The following is a 16,851-nucleotide window of genomic DNA, read 5'->3' on the forward strand; positions in this document are numbered from 1 at the left end:
GTACATTTTTTTTCCCTACATAGTTCTTCTTGCCTATTGATAAGTAAACATAAGATTTGAATGCTCGCATAAGAATTCTTTCGCACCATTCATCATTTCTCTTTTTCTTATGTCTTTTTTTAAGCACTGATCTAAACTATTCATTTTTTTTTTCTTTCTCTTATTTTTCTCTCTTTATGAATCCATCACTCTTAGACGAGGAAAATGAGAAAGAGTTGAACCAAAAAAGTATGAGAAAATCCAAATTTGTAACCGTATCCAACAAAAAATGATAATATGAATATTTTTTAAGGGTACGTCTTGCTAATGTGTGCTTGAAAACACATGTTGAGGAACTTAAAAGTAGAATTATTGTATTGAAAATACAATAGTTTGACTTTTAAAAAATAGAATGCACAACATTTAAAAAAAATATTTTTATATTAAATTGTTTATCATGTACCATTAGGACACATGTTAGCGATTGTTTTAGAATATTTATTGAAAAGTTAAATATTTTAATTTCTAATACATTTATATATTGTGTCAAAAAAAAAATACATTTAATATAAAAACATATTTAAGGCTTTCAAAAATCTACAAAGAAAATAGTACTTTATAGCGTTGCTAATACTATTACGCTATTTGTTTATTGTTTATGTATTGACTCTTGACTACACAGTACACTTCCTTAGAGAGAGAGAACCAGACGGTGCTGCTGAGAAGCAACAACAACAACAAAGAAAGAGACTTTCAATAGACAACCTTTGCTGCTTTTACTACCTTATTCTCCTCGTCTTTCACAAAGGTTAGGGTTTTTATCTCTACTTTTATAGTTACTACTTCCTCTTATTGTTCTTGTAATCATTCTTATTATTATATTATTAATTTTTCCTTTATTTTTTTATGCAATGCAATATGTGTGCTTACTTACTTACGTTTCCATTTCAATCTTAAACTTCAAGTTTATCTTTTTCTTATATTAATAATAATCTATTCAGCTCAAAAATATTCTAACTTTTCTTTACTTGTTTTTTTTTTTTTTTTTAGAAACTAAATATCAGGGGCATTTTGCATCATTGTTCTGTTCTTCAGTTAATTTGTTGAGCTGTGCTTCTCTTTTTGTTTCAGTTTTTGGAGTTATTGAGTTGTTGAATTGATTTGACCAGTCTTGTTGTTCAGTTGGAAATGGTGGTTTTGTGAAGTTGGTTAAAGAGGTTTGAAGATTAAGGTGGTGTTCAATGGATTGGAAGAGATCTATTTTGAAGATCTATGGACATGTTGTTCTATTGGGATTTTTGTTGATTTGTATAATTCAGATTTCAACTGCTGTTACTGATCCTACTGATGGTAAGGATTCCTTTTAACTTTGTTTCTCAAGTAAATCACTCTAGATTATCTATTGGTATTAATATTAATATTATAGTGTGACGTACTTTAGGGTGGAACGGAACAGAGACCACTAAAACAATTATGTTGTGGAGTGTAATTTAGAACCATTGTTTCGATGATGGTTGAAGATTATCTTCTTCTCTCATATGATATCTGCCGGCAATAAAATAGGATTTTATGTTCTCAACTGTGAATGTTTGTAACTATGTAGCACCGACATTTTAGACTAAAAGTGTGTCTAGTGTTTGACATATGTCGGTGTTGGCGTGGACACCGACGCAAGTGGTTAAATTTAATCACCTCAAATTCTACGTGTATTGTCAGTGTTCAGTGTCTGTGTTTGTGTTAGTACTCATAGCTGGTAACTACACATTAAATATTCAGTCTTTGTCTTATATTGATTGGTGTGTCGACGGTTACTTAATTATGTGTCTGATTGGGAACCAGAACAGAAAATTTATGAATTAATGCTTTTAACATATTCTTGATCGATTATGTCATATATATGTGGTTTATAAGATTTCTAAAATTTTGTGATTGTATCAGTTGCTGCACTTAATAGCTTACATTCTTCATTGGGATCTCCTCTTCTACCTGGGTGGGTTTCTAGTGGTGGAGATCCGTGCGGAGAAGGGTGGCAAGGCATTCAATGTAATGGTTCGTTCATACAAAAAATGTACGTTACATCTTTATCCCTTTGACCTGATTCTTCGTATTGAATTATTTATTGATATCTCTTAAGTTTATTTGTTTATGGACATGCTTTATAATCGGACATCATCTATGTTTGATTTAGTAGTGTAATCACTATTGTACCGCGATACACCATTTAGGACAATGGTTCTCAAATGGTGGCACTATAGCACTATAGCATAGTAGAATTTGAACCAACTGCTATTTCCCACAATCCGCGATTGGCAACACTAGTTTGATTCAAGTAGCTAGCTTACCCCACTTAGTGGAGAAAAGCTTTTTTAACAATAGAATATCGTAAGTTTTCTTATCATCTTATTTGTGACAGTGTTCTAAACGGTGCAAATCTGGGAGGAGAGCTGGGTGATAAACTTGCAACATTTGTTTCAATCTCAGTAATGTAAATATTCTCCTTGCTTTATGCATTTATCTATAATATATATGTTTTTTCCGCATTATCTTCATTGCTTGCTGTGTATTATGGAGGTAGCGATCTGAGCAACAACAACATTGGAGGAAGTATTCCGTCCAATTTGCCAGCTACCATGAGAAACTTGTAAGTAATAACTCATATCTGTAATACTTTTCCTTTCCGTTAAATTCTGTTAAAAGACATAATGGATTTTAACTCATTGCTTGCAGTTTTCTTTCAGCCAACCTGTTTACTGGAAGTATTCCAGCCTCTTTATCGGCTTTAACTGGACTGAGTGACATGTGAGTTTGTTGCTTGCGCTATATTATATTTATTATTTTAAATTTGTATGGTATCTGATGTTACTTTTCGTGCAAGTTTATTTAACTACATTATAACAAATCATCTCCTCTCAGGTCTCTTAACAACAATCATTTAACCGGAGAAATACCAGATGCATTTCAGTCACTTACACAATTGATCAATCTGTATGGCCTCATTTTAAACGATTTGAATTAAGATTATTTTCTTCTTTATAGTTTAGACATATTTTATAGAACAATTAATTGTTTTGCAGAGATTTGTCAAGTAATAACTTGAGCGGGGAGCTACCTCCTTCGATGGAGAACTTGTCATCTTTGACCACCCTGTTAGTATTTTGTCTTAGTAAGATCAAACTATGAGCTATTTTCATTTGTCAATTATCATTGAACTCACAATTTCCTTGCTGGCAGGCGCTTGCAGGATAATCAATTATCTGGGACACTTGATGTTTTACAAGACCTTCCTCTGAAAGATTTGTACTTTTCTTAACCATGTTTCATATAAATTATGACTGATATATTGTTAAATTTTCATTATAGATTGTAGAGCTTTCAGCGGATGCATATAGGATTAGATGCTATCTTTTAAATTTTAGTCCCACTTGATTTTCTGTTAAATTTTCATCTTTCTTGTTTGAGCAGGAATGTCGAGAATAACCAATTTGCTGGACCGATACCTCCGAAGTTGCTAAACATCCCTAAATTCAAGTGAAAACCTAATTTTTTTTTTTTTTTACATATTGTGCTCTATTCTGTGTTATTTATTGATTTCAGTTACATCAGAAATTTTAATATGTTATTTATTGCTTCTGTAACTAAGATGTTGGTGCTTATGATGCAGACAAGCTGGAAATCCATTCAATGATAATTCCACGGCAACTCGTGCTCCCGCACCTCGCTCCCCAGTGATAGCACCGCCAGGATCACCACCAGGAGCACCGTTTTTTGTAGTACCATCTTCTGGTTCTGGCCCTGTACCTACTAAACAGGCTGATGGACCGACTGCAGCGACTAAGTCAAATTCTGGGAAATCAAACAAACATACCAAAAGGGTGGTTTTGATAGCTATTGGCAGTGTTTTGGCATTCATTATTTTGGTACTAGCACTCGTTCTATTTATTCCAAGATGTGGTAGAAGGGAACGACGGGTTGACCGAAGGTCCAGGCGACATCAAATTGGTGCATATGGGGATGAAAGACAACAAAATCCTAGAGATTTAGGGGCTATAGTTCAACCACCAATTCAAACAGAAAAAGGCAATTAAATATAGCTTTTAGTCCTTCATTTAATAGTGCCGCTGATTTATCGCTTAAATCTGTTAAATAATTTTGATTTGTTTTTTAACAGTACCAATACCGACACGGGATGTCTTGAGGCCACATACTGATCGCCAAGAAGAGCCTAGGAGAGCATGGGCTGTTCCAAATGCACAGGATAAGCAAGAGAAGGATGTGCTAAGAATGATGGCAATACCAAAGCCGGTTCATCATGAGATTCCAAAGCCGGTTCATCATGAGATCGATATCAGTACACCAGAAGTGTATTCTGTGCCTCCGCCTCCACCACCACCTCCTCCTCCTCCACCGCCACCCCCACCGCCACCTCCTCCTGTTCTTCCTACTAAGAAGATGATTGTTGAGCCAACAATTCCCCATAGAGGAACTAATGCCGGTCCATCCTTAAGAAGTTCAATTCAACCTCCTACTTTTGCGAAATCTTTCACCATCGCATCCCTTCAACAGTATACAAATAGCTTCTCTCCAGAAAATCTTATAGGAGGAGGCATGTTGGGCACTGTGTACAGGGCAGAGCTCCCTGGTGGGAAGGTACGATTTTTCCTCGACCTGTCTTCCTGGACTTAAATCACCCTTAGACAGCCAATAATAAATACATTTGTTTCCTTTTTCATGAATAAAATGGTTAATGGCTAAATGCATATATTGATCCATCACATGTTTAACTACTGAACTCGGTGGATCAAATATTGTTTCAGATATGCCTTGATTGGATCCTTATTTTGACGTTCACTATTTTTGTGAATTTTTAGCTACTTGCTGTAAAGAAACTCGACAGAAGAGCCTCTGTTCACCAAAAGGATGATGAGTTTCTTGAATTGGTAAATAGTATCGACAGAATAAGACATACAAATATTGTTGAGCTCATTGGATACTGCTCAGAGCATGGTCAAAGGCTTCTGATCTATGAGTACTGCAGTAACGGATCACTATATGATGCACTTCACACAGATGAAGAATTTAAAGCAAAACTATCATGGAATGCTCGCATTCGGATGGCACTTGGTACAGCTAGAGCCTTAGAGTAAGTCAAGTAATCAATACTGTAGATAACAAAATTGCTCAAGCTTTTTTAATTTGTTGTTTATAACAGGTTCAAGGTTTCATTTTTTAAGCACTTATCATGATAAGTGCTTACGCTATAAACACTTAATTAAGCTGTTTATCTAAACAGGGTCATTGTGCTCTATTCTCGTTATAAAAGACATGATAATTGCTAAACTCCATTTCAAAAACTAGTTCAATAAAAAAACATACGCTACTGAGTGCTATCCAAAAGAATGATTTTTATCTCAAACAATAAGAAATCTTTGCATAATCTCTTTACAAATCTATACGATATTCCAGCTTATTGCAAAAAAAGACATTCAAAGTTGAGGGATGGGAAGATTTTTCTTTGCTTTAAGTTGTTTAAAGAGAATCATTTGAGATTCTAAATTTAATACTTCTTGTCCATAACAAGGTATTTGCATGAGCAATGTCAGCCGCCTGTGGTACACAGAAATTTGAAGTCTGCCAATGTTCTCCTTGACGATGATCTATCTGTGCGCGTATCTGATTGTGGTTTAGCTCCATTGATAGCTTCAGGGTCTGTAACTCAGGTATGAAATTATTTGAAACTGCAGAAGTTATTTCGACATTATTAGGGTAATGGTAAAAAATTTATAGGTTTGTATACCTCCTGATATTTTAGCAGTAATTAATGTTAAATTGCATATATAATATTCCATTCCATGTATTGTCAGCTCTCGGGGAACCTGCAATCAGCTTATGGTTATGGAGCTCCAGAATTTGAATCGGGAACTTACACTTACCAAAGCGATGTATACAGCGTTGGAGTAGTTATGTTAGAACTTTTGACCGGCCGTCAGTCCCATGACAGGTGAGAATGCATATGCAAAACAAAATACTTCAGCATCTGTTTGGACAATTTATGCAGTTAATTCATTGTTTGGAACATCTCTATCAGGACACGTCCACGAGGGGAGCAATTTCTTGCTAGATGGGCAATTCCCAAACTTCACGATATTGACGCATTATCAAAGATGGTTGATCCTTCTTTAAATGGAGTTTACCCTGCAAAGTCATTGTCAAATTTTGCCGACATTATTGCTCGATGCCTTCAGGTGAGTTTTTATCAGTTTCAACATAAATCTCATTTATTGTTAGCTTGTTTATCTCTATCCAAAGAAATTAGTATATCAGTTGTTGTGTTGTGAAGCACGGACACTCCTCAGATTAGGTATATCCTGATGTCGGACACCAACACAACACCGACACTTATAATTACATTGAATTGTGTCATTTTCTCAAATTATTATCGGTGTTGACGTGTCTGTGTCCGTGCTTCATAATGTGTTGCCATTTTTCTCCTGAACTCTGGTCATCTAACTCCAATTAATTTATTGCTTTTAATGCAGCCGGAGCCCGAATTTAGGCCAGCAATGTCAGAGGTGGTCTTATACCTACTAAATATGATAAAGAGGGAGTCTCAAAAAAGTGATTCAAATGAAAAATGAGGATGGTGGTGATATTTGTTCATGAATTGATGTTCAAGGATTTAGCTACTGAATAAGATTAATGTGCAAAGATATCAATCATCATATACATGTTACCAAAGGAAGGCCCCATTTGTTGTCTCCACACTTTATCACTTCATGCTAACTGCTCAACATTCAAAAGAAGTTATGTCCAATCCAATCAACTTCATAGGATTGTAGTGACCAACACTCCTTTTATGTATGTAGTCTTAATGTCTTATGTTATCTGATAATTTCTAGTTCATTAAACTATGACATGATAGTGTTTGCATAGGTGTGTTAACTAACCCATTTGTTTGATAATTGTTTCCAAATTCTTAATAATGAAAATGTTATTCTCATGTGCATGCATTTTTGTGGTTTTTATGTTAATCCTTGATAACATAAGTTTGTTAGTCATTTGTACAAATTCAACTCAAGCATTGTAATTTAATATTGATAGTTCTTTGTAAGCTTTCAAAAGATTATGTATGCCTTTTTGTTTGTTGCTGCAAATTTGGTGTCTTAGAGTATAGTTGCGTTTGTTTTTTTTTTTGAACGGCGAGTATAGTCGCGTTTAAGCTTCAAAATTCAGACGAGAATATAGCCCGGTCTACGTTGTGGTTTGTTCGTAAGATTTGCAATTGTTAAAACGTTATTGAGCAGTGTAACATCACTTAAATGTTGTGTAATTTGATCCCTTCTCTACTTACTAAAATAAACGGACACGTGTTAATGTTTAGCAAACTTTATGAAAATTTAAATTGATGGGCACTCACTCACCTATGAATGTCACTATGTCGCTATTAAACCAAATTTGGACGATGGTGTGTCACATAATAGATCCAGAAAAAGAATGTCTGCTACGTGACGCTTTATGCTAACCCAAAATTTGACATTTTTTTGGGTACATAATTTGACATTTACCTTGAGTTTAATTTAGTACCAATATAAAATTGATATTATATAATGTCTTTGCCAATTAAGTTATATTCACGCATACATATTAAATTAAACTTTACAAGTTATCAGTAATCAACCGGGTACAAAGAGTATCCACCGAAAAGATAATTAGATGAGATGTTGCGGGTGTTTTATAGCTTTGTTCAATACTAGCTTGTGTATGCAACATTGTTAAAATTATCATAAAGTTCAAATGATTAATCTCTGCACTGCGAAGTTAATTTCAACTAGTACGGGAAATAATTTAGTAATTGTTGTATGAGGGCTTCTGGATAGTTGGCAAGAACAATCTTTTAGTTAGAAAGTAGCTAATTGAAGAAGATGTATACTAATATACAAGTAAAAAATAGTTGGGTGTATCTTAATATATTTGAGGGACACAATCGTTTGCACCGAAAATCTACATTTGTTTACAAATTTTTATATGTCGCAATCAAGAAACAAAATCATTTGAAACAATACTATCCTTGTAGTTTCAATTTATTTAGGTTTTGACTCTGTAATTTAATTCTTATACTATTTTTTTATTAAGAAAAACTATTTATTCAAATAATAAAGTACATTAGAAATATAAATTCAACATTACTAAAATGAAAATGATAATATGCAAACTGTTAATAACATAAAACGACATATTTACCATAATGTCTATAAATCATGTGACAAACTCAAAATAACTAAAATACCTATGTGTAACAACCACTTCCCAATCCAACTCCATCAAAATTTTAAGCACATTTTGCTTGCTGATGAGAAGGGGACAGTTACCCGTAGGAATGTCTTCTTGTAGTTTTCTTTTTCCCAGATGTTATCCCTCTTTGTAATAAAAAAAAAAAAGAAAGTTATTGTTGGCATACACGCGTGTTTGGTTTTTATGTTTAATTGCATTAGATCGCGTTCAACTTAAAGAAGCAACTTATAGCATACATGTCTCTTTTATTAATGAAATTAAAACCAATGAGATTCCTAAAATTCATGTGTAAATCTATTTTTTTTTTTTTTGAATTCAAATTAGGGGCCAGCCCAAGAAAGAAATTAAACACTAACTAGCCGGGGGGAAGAAACAACCCTAAAATCATCAGATAAGACTTGCAATAACTCTACGGTTCTTGGTAAGCCATCCAGCCAACATCCTGATTGCATCTCATATTTGTACACTATGGAAATAATTTTATGCAGATTTTAACTCGTTTAAAGTCATCTTTAACAAATAATTTTTTCCTTTCTTTCAAAAACCTTGAGTTTGTCCAATATTTTTATTTTATTTTGTATAACTTCAAGCTTTAGGACAAAGTTTAAAATTACATATAAATAATGTGAACACATGAGTTTTTGTGTATACTTTTCATAATGACAATAGTATCATTGATTTATTTTAGTAACAACAAAAATCTTTTATTAACAAACTCACTATAACATAAGACACATTTTTTTTGTAACAACAATTTTTTTTTTTATTAACAAATTCACCATAACATAAGATATATATATTTTTCTTGAGATTTTATCAGCTTTTATTTATTTAATTTAATCGCTTTTATTTATTTTTCTCGATCATAAAAAAATGGAAGAATGTACTATATATTTTAGAGTTTAATGGATATAGCAGACAAGGTAAAATTTTTTTACACACTCAACCAATCACAACTTTTCCGCCACGTCACTCCACTTAACCCCACTTTATATAACACAAGAAATGTTGAAGCATTTTTATGTGATAAACTCTGTCTGTGTTTATGTCCATTAAAGTCTATGAAGTTTATTATTCATAAATAAAAAAGAATTAGTTTCTTAACCGGTGATTCACTTTAAAAATAATAATTAAAAAAGATACTTGAAAAAAATAAATAAATTAAAAAGATACTAAAAAGTAGTTCAAAACTTGAAGCGGTGGTTATCTTTTATCTATGCATGAAGCCTTCCGTTTCAATTTATCACATTCATTCAGAGTGTATCTTTGGTGTGCAGTTTCGGCGAATAAAGAGACAAAATCGGAAGCCGAATAACCCGTAGATTCCAACGCCCTATATCTCTTTCTCCTTCTCTCTCTCTGTGTGCACATTCTCTATACTGCACACTAAATTCACACACACACCACTCGCCGTAACTACTCCATTCATTCCGATTCTCAAAGATCCCTTCATTCTCTCACACAATGAGCCGCTACGATCCAAACCCTTTCGAAGAAGAAGACCTTCACGTCAATCCCTTTTCTGTTAGTTCTTTTTTTTTACTTTACTTTATTTTCTGTTCTTCTTTTTCACTTTTCGTTCTTGCTTAATTGTTGTTGATAATCGTGTTTCGCTTTGTAGTTTAAGTTGGATTGAATTTTGATAATGATTTTGTAATGCACAATATTTATCATCGGTAATGATGAAATGTGAATGTTAAGTTCGCAATTTCTTTAGTGAATTCTCTTCGATTGCAATTATGTTGAATTGATTAACCTAATAATTTGAATCGTTTTAGGCTGGTAAAATTTGATATAAGATGTTGAAAAATTCATTTGTACTTGTTTTGTTGATCTGATGCAAATGGATCTGATTTTGTTAAGAGAGGAACTATATTGTTGTTATTGGATGAGATATGACTTGAAAATGTGTTTATAAGTGGGTGACATCCGTCATCTTACAAGCCAGTTTTGTAGGATTTTGGACGCAAGCAAATTTTAAGATGATATCATAGTTTATTTAAGATCCATTGGACCACCTGTTATCAGGCCACTCAAGTTACACTCCTGATGTTTGGACTTGGGCTTAAGGGGGTGTGTTGATGGTCTTTATGAGATATGACATGAAAATGTATTTATACGCGGGGGATCTCCCTCACCTTACAGGTTGGATTTGTAGGGTTGAGTTAGTCATAACCCCAATTTTAAGAAATATGCATGAAAATTAGCATCATGTTTTCTCAATCAATTATTGACGGCATCATGGATTCTCAATCAGTCAGTTCTTTAATGAATATATAGAGTTCACATCTCACAGAATTCTTATATTTCTTGCATTTGATCTTTAAATGGGTTTTGTGATTATTAAATGAAAATTGATAATGTATTTATACCCTTAGTGATTTGGAACTATATTGAGTTCTTTTTGGTTTGTTTTTTATTTGAAGGACCAAAACATTAAGCACTTTTTTTGATATTATTATTAGGATGGAACAGCCAAAGGACAAGGATCAAGTTATGGCGGGGGAGCATTTTACACTACAGTAAGTTTTCCCTTTTCTCTAACTTATACCATTATATATTAACATATAGCACTTTGCACGATAATATTTTGACAAAGGAATCCATGATTGTTTTACCTTTTGATACACATCCTCTATATTTTGACTGTGCAATTGTAATAGGTGTTGCTAGAATTTGAATGTTGAAGTGATTTTGTAGGATTTCTCCCTATTTAATCAATCTAGAGATTTATATGTACTTGATAGGTTGGGAGGGACCCATTCGTAAGGTTCCACCTGAGGAAAAGATTTTGTGCAAGGTGCCTGAGATAGGTTTAGTTTTTAATTTTATGGTTACACATGTTGGTAATTACTGATTTGTGTTATTCGATTGTTGAAGTTTATTGCTTGTTGCTGAGTTTCAAAATGTTAGAATGGATTCCCTCTCTTTTTTACTTGTGGAGGGGGTCAAATTGAATTTGCTAATATGCTGTTTTGTGTTACCATACGTGATAAAATTATTTTAATTGCAACCAAAGGGTCTAGAGTAGGTAAAATTTGGACCGACTTTACTAATATGCTGTTTTGTGTTACTTAACACTGAGAGCCAGTTCGTGGAAATTATTTTATGATGGGTTTTCTATTTTCTTAGTACTTTTTGTTTCTTTCTTTTATCATACGTTGATTTGGTAGGTCTAGTGTAATTGCTTGGTTGTGATTTCAGACCATTTTATTTCTGATGATTTGTCAACTTTATAAATGGAGCAATCGTTGTAAAAATTATAAGGGAGTAGTTAGAAACTATAATGATTTGGTGTCCCTTTTGCCATCACTTTTGGGCTAGTTTCGTAAAACTTCTGTTTCTTTTCAAACATGAAACTTAAAGAAATTATTGTTTATAAATTTACAATGTAGAACCCTGGAAGTGTTCCTTCTGCTACCTCAAAACTCTCACCCCTTCCTCCCGAGCCTTATGATCGTGGGGCAACTATTGACATCCCTCTCGATAGCTCAAAGGTAGACTGGATGTGAAAATGTTGAAATATCAAAACTATCTGTTTCAATGTTGTTATTGCCTTGAGATTTAATTATGTCCTTCATTTTAGGATCTCAAAGCAAAGGAGAAGGAGCTTCAAGCTAGAGAGGTTGAATTGAAAAAAAGGGAACAGGTGATTATTACTTCATTACTTGATATCTTTAGAACACAAATACATATCTTGTGCTTCATAGTCGTGGTGGCTCACACGATGCTTGCAATTATGTGGTGACCAAATTGATAGTTTGAATTATTTTTGTAGACAAATTAATTTTTAATATTTTATATTGGGTCAATTCATAGTGAGACAAGGTAAAGAAAGTGATTTACACTGAAATTCAATTTAGAACTGAAACTAAATTCAAAACTGAAAATCAAAAACCACTGAACGGGCCTTAGATAGTCAAACTCAATATTTTAAGTGCTAATAAATTATTGCTATTGGTTAATATTTGGGACCTAACTGTGGTGCTTTTGCACTTTAATAAATTCTTTGTTTTGATGCATGGCGGTTGGCCACTTGCCCTTTTTAATTTATTACATTTGTATATGGATAGACCTTCTGTTGAGTACTTAGTTCAGTACATTAGTTACCTCTACCTTTCATTTTTGGATTTTAATGCCACATTACTATAAATTTACTTGGCCATAGTGATATATCTCATGATATTTGTGTATCTCATGGAGTACTATCATTTGTAGTAGTCAGGAAATTGATGTATCTCATGATATTTTGTAGGAACTAAAACGAAAAGAGGATGCCATAGCACGAGGTATTTTAGTTCATATATTCACAAAGAAAGTAACATAAACAATCTCTATATTTTGGTATTTTACAATTTCTTTTTTCCAGCCGGTATAATCATAGAGGAAAAAAATTGGCCACCTTTTTTCCCCATCATTCATCATGACATTGGAAAGGAAATACCGATACATCTTCAAAGGATGCAGTATGTTGCGTTCGCATCATGGTTAGGTATGTTGAACTCCAGAACTATTGTCTAGAATGTTCAGGTCATAACTATCTACTTTCTTGCCGATGATTATTATTAACAAAATCTAGATTTTTCTTCTTGTAAAGATTCATAATTAGTACTTGTAGTTGAATTTGTTATTCATATGGAATCTTTTACTATAATTTTTTTTTTTGGTACTAGAAGTTTTTACTATAATTAACTAGATGAAATACACAGGCATGTATATGACCAACTCAAGATGAAAATTGTATTACCAAGTCTTTCACTTCATATTGACAGATCATGTTATTAGTAATTTTGCCAGATGTTTTTATTATGTTCTTGCTGAATGTGTTGCCCAAACTTTACTATTTAAAAATGATTGGCGGAAATTGTTCCCTTCAAAACAAGCATAAAAGCTACCGCATAAGCATAGACTGACAAGTTTTTCCATTATTTAAGACATAAGAACTACAATAGGTACAATAGGGTAGCTTATATACATGTAGAGAAACAAGGCAAACAACTAAATACAGTTAACAAACAAGAAAACATATTTAAGTTTTTTTTTACAAAGAAAACATATTTAAGTTAAAAGCAAAAGAAAACAGACATTTGCTGTTTCTGCCTTGTCCCTTGAGAATGATGGAGTTGGAGGCCACCTTAACAATTTGAGAATGCCGTCTCGTAGTAGAACCCTCTGCTTTCATTTGTGAGACACATCATGTGCTATAAACTGGCCATTTGTGGGAGGGAAGGTGAGTGGTGAGTAAGGGGTGAGGAGGAAGGGGCAGAGAAGGGAGAAACTTTTAAAATTTTAAAAATGAAATGACGTTAATGCAATAAAACCTTACAAAAAAAAGCCTCACACGTTACGCTGGTCCATCTGTGCCTTAGCTGACATGTTATGCTGAAAAGAGTTTCGTTTTAGTAAATCTGTAGATATTCTTTTCTGCTAAATGCATTATTGGCTTGTGTGTGTTTCCCATTCATTGGTTTATCGGTTTTTTATTTGAATTATTTGAAATTGACATTTTCTCCATTCTCCAATGAACTATAACAAACTTAAAAAAAATTGGCCAGGCATGGAAAATGTTGTGATAACATCTAACTTTATTTAATTTTCTCCATTCTCCAAGATAAGGTTAATGCCAACTTTTATTTTATTTTCCTTTGGGTGAGCAGGTGTGATCTTCCTTTATCCACCTCAGAACCCATTAAAAGTCTCCCTCCCCCATTTCATTAGAAATATATCGCATATATCAGAATTTCTAAACATATCTCATAATATCATCATTGTATTTTAGAATACTTTAGAGTATTTTGGATAATTTTTTAGGAGCGGTTTCTATATTCTATTTCATGATTTGTTTTCTAATATAATTAGAATTATGAGTTTAGTAATTCTACAAATCGGGTTTAGTATCACATAAAAAATAAATATCAATTTGAGATCATACATTACTTCATGCACTCTTTCCCTCTGAGCTATCTAAATCACTACTTTCAACAGCATAATTTTTCTTATCATTTATCTTTGACTATTGTTGCCTTGTATCTTAGTTTTACAACTTTGTAATAATCTGCAGGTTTGGTTCTGTGTCTTTTGTGGAATATAGTAGCAGTTACTACTGCTTGGATCAAAGGAGAAGGTTTGTCTTACAACTGAAAATTGACCCAGCAGTCTTTTTAGGTCATGCTTCATTTACACGCGTTTTTTTTTTTTTGCCATGCAGGTCCAACCATTTGGTTTCTAGCTATTATATATTTTATTTCTGGTGCTCCAGGATCCTATGTAATGTGGTATCGCCCCCTTTATCGCGCTATGAGGTAATGTTCAATATGTTTTAATACTATTTTTTTTTGTTTAGCATACAGATATCTGTTCAAGTTTTTTTTTTCAGCCTACTTGTTTATCTAAAAAAGAAAATGTAAAAATTGATTATCTATATCTTCAAGCAAAGCTTCAGTCAATTATGAAACACAATATTTTACTGTAAAAGCAACTGTAATTGTAAAAAATTGACAAGCTAGTAGGTACAAAATTCACCTCATGCAATACCTTGAACTGTTCTTTTTTGGGAGGGGACACCAGAAAAGGGGAAGAAATAAGAGGGTCGACAGAGTGGGTGGATTTCTATGGATGGTTTACCATCGTCCAAATTGTGAAAAAGCATCGACACATAAATGCATTTTATGAATATTTATATTGTGAACAGGAACCCCTAAATTATCTAGATTCTTTGATGGGTTATTATTGATTTTATTTTGTTCCATGTTCCGTACCATCTTGTTTTACAGGACAGACAGTGCTTTGAAGTTTGGCTGGTTCTTTGTCTCTTACATGGTAAGTTTATATATTTTCTCACTGTACTCACTTATTATGCACTAATTTTGTGAAATGCTCATCTTTTTTTGTTTTCTGCAAACAGTTGCACATTGCCTTTTGCATTTTTGCTGCAGTTGCTCCACCAATTATCTTCAAAGGAAAATCTCTCACGTGAGTTGCTTCTAATAAGTTGGAAAAATTTTACGGTGCATAATTTTTATGTATTATTGTGTTAGGCTTGAACGTATGTTCTCCATGGTTTTGACTTACTGTATGCTCTCCATGGTTTTGACATAAGCTCATCAATATGGCAAAAAAGAACATTTTTTATTTTATTTATTTCGTTCTGCTCAAACTAATGGTTGTAATGTATACCAACAATGTGAACAGAGGTATTTTGGCTGCAATTGATGTGATAGGCGGCAGTGCATTGGTTGGGGTATGTTCCAATTATCTATTTCTTGGCTTCTATAGTTCCCAAGTTTCTTGGGTAATTCAATAGTTGGATATTACCATCTTGTTCCAGAGGGTATATTTTGAACTTATAATTTCACATTAAAATGATGTTGATACTTGTGCTGAACTGCAGATATTCTACTTCATCGGGTTTGGATTTTTCTGTCTCGAGTCACTGATGAGCGTCTGGGTTTTTCAGGTTTTTATAATCTTAGCACTCTAACAGTGGTAACTTGTGTTCTTTTGACTCTGGTTTCTTATTTGACTTTTAATTTTATATTGACAGCAAGTATTGATGTACTTCCGTGGAAGCGGCAAGGCTGCAGAGCTGAAGCGAGAGGCAGCCAGAGGGACAATGATGGCAGCTCTATAACTTGGCATTACCAAATGTGTTCACCAATGTTATACCCCAAAACCTTTATTTCTTCAGTTACTAATTTCCCTGCACTTTTTCCGCCTTTCTTAATACTTGGATGTTTTTTCCTGGCTGCTGGGGCTAGGGTTGAGTTAAACTACACAATTAAAGAACTCACATATGTTGTGCATATATAGAAAACATTGTTTGAGATTGCTCCCTCAACCCACTTCTTTTCCCATAGAATATTTTTATAACAAATGGTTCATCAATTCAAACGAGTTACATGTTCTGCTGACATGACGCAAAGCAGACCAAGGTCTTCAGCATAAGACTTTACTCGCTAAGTTTTTCTATTCGCACGACTTCTATTTATATTTTTCTGCATATTGAATGTTTTTATACGCTTTCGGAATAAAAGGTATTACAATATCCATCATCTTCATTGGATTGTTCTTCAGCTTGGAGGGTTGGGTTGTTCTTCAGCTTGGAGGGTTTTATATTTTGAAGTTTCTTTACTTTTGACCTTTAGAGCAACAAAGTTGTTTTTCTTTGATGTTTCTTCGTTGAGCTCAATTTCTTGTTTTTCTTTGATGATTTTCATTGAGCTCAATTTCGTAAACTCTTGTGAAACCAAGTAGTTATTTTGAGAAGTATGGTAGAGTCCAACAAACAGCCTAAGAAAATAAAAAAATTGATTTTAAAATTGACAATCTAGTATAAGATTGTTTGATTGTTTTTTTATTCTTTTATGTTAATAGTACTTCAAGAAAAAAGAACTTCGACCTATGAAGCATGAGTACTTAAATATGAGCATGTTCATGTGCTTTCAAAGAGCTCACAATAACTTCAAAGAAGATAGAACAATCTCACGATAGATTATCAATGTCCTTAAATGTCAAATTCATTCAATCCAAGAAAAAGGCCGAGATGAAAAGACTTATTCCAATATCCTCACGATATGCAAAAAA

General features: G+C 33.3%; 2 protein-coding genes across 7 annotated transcripts; both read left to right on the top strand.

The window, feature by feature from the left end:
- The first annotated feature begins 590 nt into the window (after nucleotides 1-590).
- LOC123882002 (protein STRUBBELIG-RECEPTOR FAMILY 3-like) lies at nucleotides 591-6,976 on the top strand. Of its 5 annotated transcripts, none has more exons than XM_045930774.1 (17): nucleotides 591-787; nucleotides 1,111-1,329; nucleotides 1,918-2,047; nucleotides 2,393-2,464; nucleotides 2,555-2,620; nucleotides 2,707-2,778; nucleotides 2,893-2,964; nucleotides 3,054-3,125; nucleotides 3,211-3,276; nucleotides 3,442-3,507; nucleotides 3,641-4,056; nucleotides 4,148-4,626; nucleotides 4,848-5,119; nucleotides 5,558-5,696; nucleotides 5,841-5,977; nucleotides 6,065-6,221; nucleotides 6,516-6,976. In XM_045930774.1, the coding sequence occupies exons 2-17, from the start codon at nucleotides 1,221-1,223 to the stop codon at nucleotides 6,612-6,614; spliced, it is 2,424 nt and encodes an 807-aa protein (XP_045786730.1). In that variant the 5' UTR covers nucleotides 591-787; nucleotides 1,111-1,220; the 3' UTR covers nucleotides 6,615-6,976. The 5 variants fall into 5 exon arrangements, with proteins under 5 accessions (XP_045786730.1, XP_045786733.1, XP_045786731.1 ...); XM_045930777.1 differs by having other exon boundaries at nucleotides 1,149-1,329; XM_045930775.1 differs by having other exon boundaries at nucleotides 615-787; nucleotides 1,162-1,329.
- A 2,483-nt stretch (nucleotides 6,977-9,459) lies between these two features.
- Nucleotides 9,460-16,227, top strand: LOC123882004 (secretory carrier-associated membrane protein 1-like). 2 transcript variants are annotated; one of them, XM_045930780.1, is made up of 13 exons: nucleotides 9,461-9,792; nucleotides 10,734-10,790; nucleotides 11,664-11,765; nucleotides 11,855-11,917; nucleotides 12,524-12,557; nucleotides 12,638-12,760; nucleotides 14,330-14,392; nucleotides 14,477-14,570; nucleotides 15,042-15,087; nucleotides 15,173-15,240; nucleotides 15,460-15,508; nucleotides 15,659-15,724; nucleotides 15,812-16,227. In XM_045930780.1, the coding sequence occupies exons 1-13, from the start codon at nucleotides 9,733-9,735 to the stop codon at nucleotides 15,896-15,898; spliced, it is 912 nt and encodes a 303-aa protein (XP_045786736.1). In that variant the 5' UTR covers nucleotides 9,461-9,732; the 3' UTR covers nucleotides 15,899-16,227. The 2 variants fall into 2 exon arrangements, with proteins under 2 accessions (XP_045786737.1, XP_045786736.1); XM_045930781.1 differs by lacking the exon at nucleotides 11,664-11,765 and having other exon boundaries at nucleotides 9,460-9,792.
- The last annotated feature ends 624 nt before the right edge of the window (nucleotides 16,228-16,851 follow it).

This window comes from Trifolium pratense, linkage group LG4, assembly GCF_020283565.1.
Source record: "Trifolium pratense cultivar HEN17-A07 linkage group LG4, ARS_RC_1.1, whole genome shotgun sequence".
NCBI lineage: Eukaryota > Viridiplantae > Streptophyta > Magnoliopsida > Fabales > Fabaceae > Trifolium > Trifolium pratense.